This window comes from Abramis brama (genome assembly GCF_963993115.1).
Source record: "Abramis brama genome assembly, chromosome: 15".
In the NCBI taxonomy this organism is placed as follows: Eukaryota; Metazoa; Chordata; class Actinopteri; order Cypriniformes; family Leuciscidae; genus Abramis; species Abramis brama.
The window spans coordinates 38,480,327-38,490,326 of NC_139977.1; the positions used below are offsets into that span (position 1 = coordinate 38,480,327).

General features: G+C 33.9%; 1 protein-coding gene across 1 annotated transcript in view; it reads left to right on the top strand.

Moving 5' to 3' along the window:
- Window positions 1-10,000, top strand: part of uhrf2 (ubiquitin like with PHD and ring finger domains 2) — a 50,099-nt gene that overhangs the window by 15,246 nt on the left and 24,853 nt on the right. The window contains exons 2-5 of the mRNA XM_084136781.1: window positions 805-1,116; window positions 3,036-3,301; window positions 9,229-9,447; window positions 9,898-10,000. The exon at window positions 9,898-10,000 is cut by the window's right edge and continues 7 nt beyond it. Of these exons, the coding sequence (XP_083992907.1) occupies window positions 805-1,116; window positions 3,036-3,301; window positions 9,229-9,447; window positions 9,898-10,000 (900 nt within the window). The remainder of the gene's footprint in view (window positions 1-804; window positions 1,117-3,035; window positions 3,302-9,228; window positions 9,448-9,897) is intronic.

Here is a 10,000-nt window from a genome sequence, read left to right on the forward strand (position 1 = left end):
GACGCACGCGCGACAGTGGTCATGATATTACACACACATCCGTGTAGAAACTGTGTGTTTGTGCCCGTGTGTGCAGTGGATCCTCTGTGGTTGCTATAGCAACACACACACACTCACACACTCACACATGGTTGCACTATTCTAACATGTATTTATTTCTTTATTTTCCGCCGGTGATTCAGCAGAAGGCTAGGCTAATGGTGTCCGCGGATGTTCGAGGGTAAAACCAGCACAAAATGGCGTCGCTGGTGTTTGTGTGATTGTGTGCCTTCGTGCAATGAGACACAAACAGAATGAATGTGTGTTTTATGACTGTAACCCTGTTTGTATGTTGTTATATAATATATACATTAGTGCTGCGCAACGATTAATCGCATCCTAAATAAACGTTTACATAATATGTGTGTGTGATTATTTTGTATACATAAATACACACATATGCATGTATATATTTAAGAAAAATGTGTCATTTATTTGTAAAATATTTATATATAATATAAATTATGTATAAATATATATACAGTATATACATGATGCAAATATTTCTTAAATATATACATATGTGTGTATTTATATATACAAATAATTATACACAGTACACACACACACACATACATATATTATGTAAACACAAACTTTTATTTTGGATGCGATTAATCGTTGCCCAGCACTAATATATAAATATATATATATATATATGCTGAAATAATGTAATTTATGCCAGTTATGGAGAGAATAAATGATCCAATTTGCTTTAAAATGTAAAAATGTTTGTTTTATAACTAATGTGTTTTTTTTTTGTAGATGGAAGATGGTCAGACTCTCTTTGATTACAACGTCGGCCTGAACGACATCGTCCAGCTTCTGATTCGCTCTCAGTCTGACCCGCCGGAAAGCCCCGCCCTCAACAATGGGGAGGGTGTGGCCTGTGTCGTAGCTCCTCCCCCAACCACGTCTGTCCCAGCCTCAGCCACACCCACCACAACAACCGTTTCCCCGACAACCGTCTCCAACAGCAACGGAAACGAGTCCAAATCCCTCATTCCGGAGTCGGACAGTCAGCCGTCCACATCCAGTCGAACGTTCCTCCTCGATCCCGGGATCGGACACTTCAGAGTAAGACTCGTAGAACTCAAGCATGATGAATAATTACTGAACGTATTTATGATCATCATTGCGTTACTCACAATTACAACATTTACATACAGCTTCTGACAAAATCTTTTTTTATTTATACATTTTACAGTCATTATTTAAGTGCACTATATTAAATTGTTAGTGCTATAAAACATTATTAGTATATGCATTAATGATAACAATAATACATTTTTTCATTTTAATATCATTTAGTATTTAGAGTTGGGTTCCAAAAATGTGAATTCTAACATTTGGAATAATAATAATTATTATTATAATAATAATTATTATTATAATATTTTAAAATATTATTTAGAATTGTATATTATAGTTTCATTATTTTTATTTTTAGTCATTTAATTTATTTAACATTAATTAATTGCACTGAATTAACACATTCAATTGAGTGCTTTGAATCATTATTATATGCATTTATGACAATTATACATCTGATTATTTTAATATTTCATATTTAGATGTGATGAGTTGTGTACCAAAACCAAAGTGTGAATTCTAACTTTTGAAATTATTGTTTATTTTTTAAATCTAAAATATTACTTTGATAATAACATTTTAAAATATTATTTAATTGTATATATATTTTTAGATATTATTGTTATTTTTTTTATTTAATTTACCATTATTTCATTGCACTTTGAATTAATTGAATTTACACATTAAACTGAAAATGCTACAAAACATTACATGCATTTATGATAGTTATAAATTTGATCAATATAATTTAATATTTAGATGAGTTGTGTACCAAAACCAAAGTGTGAATTTTAACTTAACGTATAATATAGCCTAACATTCATGACATATTATAATAATAATAATAACCTAAAATATTATTTTAATAATAATGGTAATAATAATAATATTTTCAAATGATATTTTAACTTTATTATTGTTTTAATATTTATGGTGGTGATTGTTGCTGTTTTTATAATTGATCTCATTCTACCCTGTGAAATATTTGTTTATGAATAAAATCACACATTTTGTTCAGTTTATATCTCACAATTCTGACCTTTTTTTTTGCAATTCTGGCTTTTTTCTCATAATTCTGACTTTTCTCACAATATTGACTTTTTTCTTGCAATTCTGACTTTTTTCTTGCAATCTGACTTTTTCTCGCAGTTCTGACTTTTCTTGCAATCTGACTTTTTCTCGCTATCTTGACTTTTTTCTCGCTATCTTGACTTTTTTCTCGCAATCTGACTTTTCTCGCTATCTGACTTTTTTCTCGCAATCTGACTTTTTCTCGCTATCTGACTTTTTTCTCGCAATCTGACTTTTTCTCGCTATCTGACTTTTTTCTCGCAATCTGACTTTTCTCGCAGTTCTGACTTTTCTCGCAGTTCTGACTTTTTCTCGCTATCTGACTTTTTCTCGCAATCTGACTTTTTCTCGCTATCTGACTTTTTTCTCGCAATCTGACTTTTCTCGCAGTTCTGACTTTTCTCGCAGTTCTGACTTTTTTCTCACAATCTGACTTTTTCTCGCTGTCTGACTTTTTTCTCGCAATTGACTTTTCTCGCTATCTGACTTTTCTTGCAATCTGACTTTTTCTCGCTATCTTGACTTTTTTCTCGCAATCTGACTTTTTCTCGCAATCTGACTTTTCTCGCAGTTCTGACTTTTTTCTCGTAATTCTGACTTTTCTCACAATACTGACTTTTTTTCTCGCAATTTCAAGTTTATATCTCGCAATTCTGACTTTTTTCTCGCAATTCTGATTTAAATAACAAATAAATTAGGTGTGATAAACAAATAAAGGCAGTGGCTTGAGCAAATAGGCAGTTAAATCACAGTGACTGATATGACAATTAATCATGAGCCTGTAAGTGTGATGATCATGATGTGTACCTGTTTCTTGTTTGCGTTGTGTTCAGGTGAACGAGTTGGTGGACTGCAGAGACGTCAGTATCGGCGCCTGGTTCGAAGGCGTCATTGCTAAAGTCACTCCTGCCAGTAAAGGACAGAACAGGGTGGGCCGACCCAGCAAACGCAATAACGGCAAACTTGACTCTGAGGCGAACGCCGATTCTACCAGCGCGCCGGAGAAAGGGTTAAACTCGGACAACAGCCAATCGACAACCTCCAAAACAGATTCAGCAAACAGCCGCCAGGACGTCTTGTACCACATTAAATATGAAGAGTAAGTGCATCATGGGAAGGAAGTCTCTTTATTTTCCCCCCTCTGGTCTGGATTTTAATTGGATTCTTACCATGCGGTGGATTGGTATTGCTGTGATTTGCATGATGGGATGCGTTCTGAATGGGGTAAGTGTATCGCTTCCGAAAGCAAATGCATGCTGGGAAACCAAGCTGATCCAAGAACAGTGTTTGTTGAGGTTAGTAACAGGAACTAGTGCTCGGGTCACCTGGGTCTGATTCAGAGAGTATTATCCTTAACCTTATAACAGTTCTGTTTATTGAAATATAGCTAAAATAAAATATAAACTACTTAAAATCAGAAATAAACATGAAAAAAGCTAATTCAAAATATTAAAGTCCTCCTGTGGTGTAAATCCAGCTTTTAATGTTGTTTATGTGTCTATGTGGTGTTTTTAATATGCTTTAAGACACACCATGTGTAAATTCATAAGTCGACAGCATTGCTGAGTATTTCCTCCTTAAAACTGCAGTGAACCAAAGACAGTCTCAAAAACACACTTTGAAATCGCTGGTGTTTCTGACATCACAAACTACCTTGTAACCAATCAGATCAACGTGTGATCGTCAACCAGTGGATCTCTGAGCTGAGTGAGTGAGTGGAGGCGGGGCTCAACACGGTTTGAAATCGCTGGTGTTTCTGACGGCGGATGTTGTCAGTATTACTCCGACAGACACACACTTCTAGTGTAAGAACTGTGGACTTTGTAAAGAAACCGCCGGCGTTTAAGAGATCAGACGCGCATCAAACCAAATTGGTTCCAAATGCCATAAATTTTATTGCTTTGAGATATTAAGACATAATGTGGCCCAGATACAGTCGACATGATTGTGAACAAGCCCAAACGTGATTTTATGACCTGTCAGATATACTTTATAATAGTCATCATGTCATAAAATGGTTTGTCTTAGGTTTTTAACATAAATTTAAAAAAAGTTTAATAATAGCATTACTTATAAGTTTAAATGTTAAAAACTTAAATACATGACATGACAACTTATTTTTTAAATATTTAAAATTATCTAAAGTCTTAGTTTAAAAAAAATGAATAAAACAAAAATGTGTCGGTTTATTTAAATGTTGATAACTTAAAAACATGTAAACTGACATCATATTTTTTATTTTGTCATCACAACTACTTTTTTAATATTAATATTTAAAATGATTTGTCTTAGGGTTTTAACAAAAATATAAAAATGTATTTATTTAAATGTTAAAGGTCCCGTATTATGCCCCTTTTCACAAGATGTAAAATAAGTCTCTGATGTCCCCAGAGTGTGTGTGTGAAGTTTCAGCTCAAAATACCCAACAGATCATTTTTTACAGCATGTTTAAATTGTCATTTTTTGGGGCTCAGAAAAACGCGCTGTTTTAGTGTGTGCCCTTTAAATGCAAATGAGCTGCCGCTGGACGACCCAGGGGGCGGAGCTTCACGAGCTCGCGCTCAGTCTGTCAGGACAATTTCATCTCACGGACTGATGATAATATCAGAAACCCTCAGTAACGGTGTTCATTTCGAGTCGGACAATAATGCCTACAGAGTCAGAGTGCTGTATAGAGATGGAACAGGTATAGTTTAGTAGTTTAATTACGGTTATTATAACGTATTTGTCATCTGCTTGTATGTATCCGTTATTTATTACAAGCCTACAAGTCTGCTGTTTCGGATCAGGTCCGAATGATGATGACCAAATACTGATGAGTTTAATTAAGTTTATTACAAGATGAAGCGTCAGTTTTACTTCAGAAAATCACCGTAAGAGCTGAGTAAACACAGTAAGTTATAAGAAGTGCGCAAGTACATAAACGAATTTCGGTAGAGTTGAGGGAGCATTCCTGTGGGCGGAGCTTAGTCAAAACACAGTTCTAGTGACGTCATTAAAGAAGGAAGTAGAGGGATGTAGTCCAAACGGGCCGTTCGATGTAGGCGACTTCTGTTAAATAAAATATCTCGCTTGGCATTGAACTTTGAGCTTTATAATTTTACAGATATTATTTATACTCTAACAACAACATTACACACTAACTAAAGTTTGAAACATGGGATCACGAAGAACGGGACCTTTAAAAACTTAAAAAACATGACACCATATTTTTAAAATATTTAAAATTATCTAAAGTCTTAGTTTTCAAAATAAATCAATACAACTAATTTGAATAATAATAATATATTTGTTTGTTTATTTAAATGTTGATAACTTAAAAACATGTAAACTGGCATCATTTTTTATTTTGTCTCCACAACTGTTTTTAATATATTAATATTTCAATAAATGTATATTAAAATTAATATTTAAAATAGGTTTTTAGCATTTAAATGCTAAATAAAATAAAACATGTTTAAATAATATTATTTGTTTATTTAAATGCTAAACTAAAAATATGTGCAATGATATCATACATATATTTTTGTCTCCGTAACAACTATATTAATATTTAAAATGATTTCTTGGGTTTTTTAAATAAATAAATAAAGCATGTTTAAATAATAACATCTGTTTGTTTGTTTAAATGTTAAAAACTTAAAAACATTTTTTAAATGTTTTTTTAATGTTTTTTTATTTTTATTTTGTCCCCACAACAACTGTTGTGTTTTATATATATTAATATTTAAAATGATTAGTCTTTTTAGCATTGAAAAAAAAAATATATATATATATGTCTATTTATCCCCGCAGCAACTTAATATTTAAAATGATTAGTCTTTTTAGCATTTAATAAAAATAAAAATTTATCCCCGCAGCAACTTTTTAAGATCATTTATATTAATATCTAAAATTATTTATAAGTTTTTTAACATAAATAAATACATCATGTTTAAATAATATTTTTTGTTTGTTTGTTTAAATGCTGTACAAATCAATTCACAGTCAATTATATAAATCTGCTCACACTCGTAGTTTCTGTTAATGTGTGAAAACAAGCAGAAGTTCCAGACAAAATATCTGAAATAGCTGAATATTTATTTCTTTATAATAGCGTTCGCTGATGAATCATTCACAATAAGACAAGAAGCACATATGAAAAAGCTAGGCCATCATCATATTAGTAGAATATTGAATATGATTGTGTGTTTTTAATACATTAGATGTCTTAAATGAGTCGGTGTGTTCTGTGTTCAGATCCGAGTTTGTTGGACGGTGTGATTTGTTTGCTAGTTTTGTTGAAGATGCTGATAACTCAGCCATAACTCACTCATAACTCAGCCATAACTCACTCATAACTCAGCCATAACTCACTCATAACTCAGCCATAACTCACTCATAACTCACTCATAACTCAGCCATAACTCAGCCATAACTCAGCCATAACTCACTCATAACTCAGCCATAACTCACTCATAACTCAGCCATAACTCACTCATAACTCAGCCATAACTCACTCATAACTCAGCCATAACTCACTCATAACTCACTCATAACTCAGCCATATAATCATGCGTAGTTATGATCGCAGAATAAATACACGCACTGCATCTGTAGGGCGGTCGAGCGATTACATCGATTATTATTAAAGTGCAATTAACGAATCGAATTAAACTCAAATGAATCGCACATTAATTTTGTCTGAGATGGATTTATTGTTGCTTGTTATTATATATTTGTATTTAAGTCATTTTAAAGGCTGTTGTTCACTTGGATCTATTTTTTATCCGATTAATCGATGGAATAATCGGTAAAACACTCGATTACTAAAGTAATGGATATCTGCATATGGAAGTGTGTGATTTTGATATTAATTGAATAGATTATAATAGATATTGAGAGATATAGTGAATCTTGAATCCTCCTTCCACTCGGCGTCGTTTCATCAGTCCTCGCTTCAGATTCTCACACACACACACGCGCGGCTAGTGTGTGCCGACAGCAGAGATCTGTGTGTTCGTGCGATACGACTGAAGCCTGTGACGATAAACACCATCACTTCGTTCAGCGTTAAACACTGTCGGGACTCGTCAGTTTTACACCGATGAACACATCAGATCATCATCAGGTAAACAGGAAGCAGTAACAGTACATGATAAACAATAACTGATGATGATGATGATGAGCAGGACTGATGAATGTTATCAGTAGACTGAAGAAATCTGTTTATTTTCTGGAGTCCACGGGGTCAGACGAGCCCAGAGCTGAAGAAACGCCCTCATTAACACACACACACACACACATTAACACACTCACACACATACACACACACACACATTAACACACATGCACACATTAACACATGAGGGTTTTTTTGCTGCTTTGTGTGTGTGAGTGTGTTAATGTGTGTGTGTGTGTGTGTGTGTGATACTGATACTGATATTGATATTGATATTCAGAACATGAGCGTGTCGAGCATCAGAAGAGTGAGAGCGGATCCAGACAGACAGATGGACAGACAGAAACACACACACACACACACTGTTTCCAGTCTTAATCTTCACGTCTGCTGTTCGTCGATGTGATGGTGTTTTCAGAGCAGCATTAATAGTGTGTGTGTGTGTGTGTGTGTGTGTGTGTGTTTTCAACCATTGTTACGGCGCGTGAATGCGGTCAGAGCGACTGTTTCTTCCAGATGTTTTCTGAAACTCGACTTTGTGTCGTTGCTCCTCAAAATGGCGTGTCGTACGAGACGTGTGTGTTTCATCAGTGATGTAACGTGTGTATCCTCAGGAGATTCGTGTTGTGGGATGAAAACGTTCAGAATAACTCGTTTGTGGTTTCTCAGCGGCTGATGTCGAGATCTAGAGATCAAGGCGTCTGATATACGGCAGATTATAGGTGATCGAATCAGCCGAATAATGTCCCTCAGAAGTTCAGCAGTTTATCATTCACAGTTCACGGTTCTCTGGTGTCAGTTAATGGTCACATGACATGCAGGTCTACAAATAAAATATAGGTTTTCTTTTCTTTTTTTTTGGCGAGTGTTCAGTTTTTTATTTTAAAATTATTTTGATGTGACATTTTTATGATTTAATAAATTTTTAGCAAGTGTTTTATTTGGACTGTTCTTATTTAATTTTTTTATTTGACATTTTTATGATTTAATTTATTTTTAGCAAGTTTTATTTTGATTTATGTTTTAGAAATATTTATTTCAATTTGAAAATGTATATGAATAAAAAATTTTGTGTTTTATTTTGATTGTTTCTTATTTTTATTTATTTTTTACTTTTTGTGATTTTTACATTTTTTGTTTTATTATTATTGATTTTATATTATTATTTTAATTGAAAAAAAATTTATAATTTTTTTTTTAGCCAGTGTTTTATTTTGACTGCTTTAATTTTGATTTTAAATGTTTAGCGGGTGTTTTATTTTGATTGTTTTTTTTATTTATTTTTATTCATAGATTCATATTAATTTGACATTTTTATGATATATGATTACATTTTTAAATGATCTTTTAATTTGATAATTTATATGAAATATTACATTTTAGTCGTTTTTATTTTAATTTTTGTACATTTTTAATGATTTTTTTAATTGTTTTATTTTATTTTTTATTTAATATTTATATAATTTATTTTTAGTAAGTGTTTTATTTTGACTGTTTGCACTTACATTTTTTTTATATATTTTTTTTTATTATCCTAATTAGCTTTTCGTTAACCCAAGTTTCGGAAACCCTTCATTGAATAAATCATTCGCAGTTTTATCTTGTGACTCGTTATCTTGTTAAAAACAAGCCCGAACATGTCAACTTCTGACTCAATGGAGTGATTTTGGGGGCGGGGCTACCCGTTTGACTGACCAATGGCAGAAGAGGGCAGTGCTCAGGAAACCTGTTTGAAAACAGTCATTATTGCAGTTCTCCGTTTTGGTGAAGCACATGATGTTTCTCTCAGCCATCTGTGGTTCAGTCACTAGTTAAACATGACGACTGGGTTCATTCGTCCGTTGATGACGCCGGTCTTGTTTCAGTTACCCGGAGAACGGCGTGGTGCCGATGAGCCCGGATGACGTGCGTCCGCGGGCCAGAACTCTTCTGAGCTTCAACCAGCTCCAGGTGGGAGATGTGGTGATGGTCAACTATAACCTGGAGCTTCCCGAGGAGCGAGGCTTCTGGTACGACGCCGAGATCTTGACCCTGAACGCCGTCTCGCGCACCAACAAAGAGATCCACGTCAAGATCCTGCTGGGGTGAGCGCTCGCTTTCACTTCAAAATAGAGTAAATCACCTTTAGAAAGTAACTCAAACAAAGATTGTATCATTACATCGTTACACCAGTAGGTGGAGACAAGCGACTGGTAAAATCATGTGTCTGTCATTGAATCATTCATTCAAGAGATTCGTTCAAAAACGCTGATTCATCCAGTAATGAAACAAGGAAAGTCTTTATGATTGAGTCATTGATTCATGTTATTGATACATTTTAAATAAATTATTACACGTTTATTACATTTTTCAATTGATTAGATGTACTTTTTATTTACTGAACATTAATTTAATATTGGAATCCAGAAAAATGAAAACGGAAAACATAGAATTTGGGTACAAACCCTGGATTTAAAAGAGCCCTAGTGATTCACTGATCACACACACACACAGATGATGTCACTGTAATCCCCTGCTGTGATTGGCTGTTTCAGAGGTCCGGGCGATGTGATTGGTGACTGTAAGCTGCAGTTTCTGGATGAGATTTACCGGATAGAGAAACCCGGAGCGCCAGCGCTGTCTTCGTCGGACGGCCCG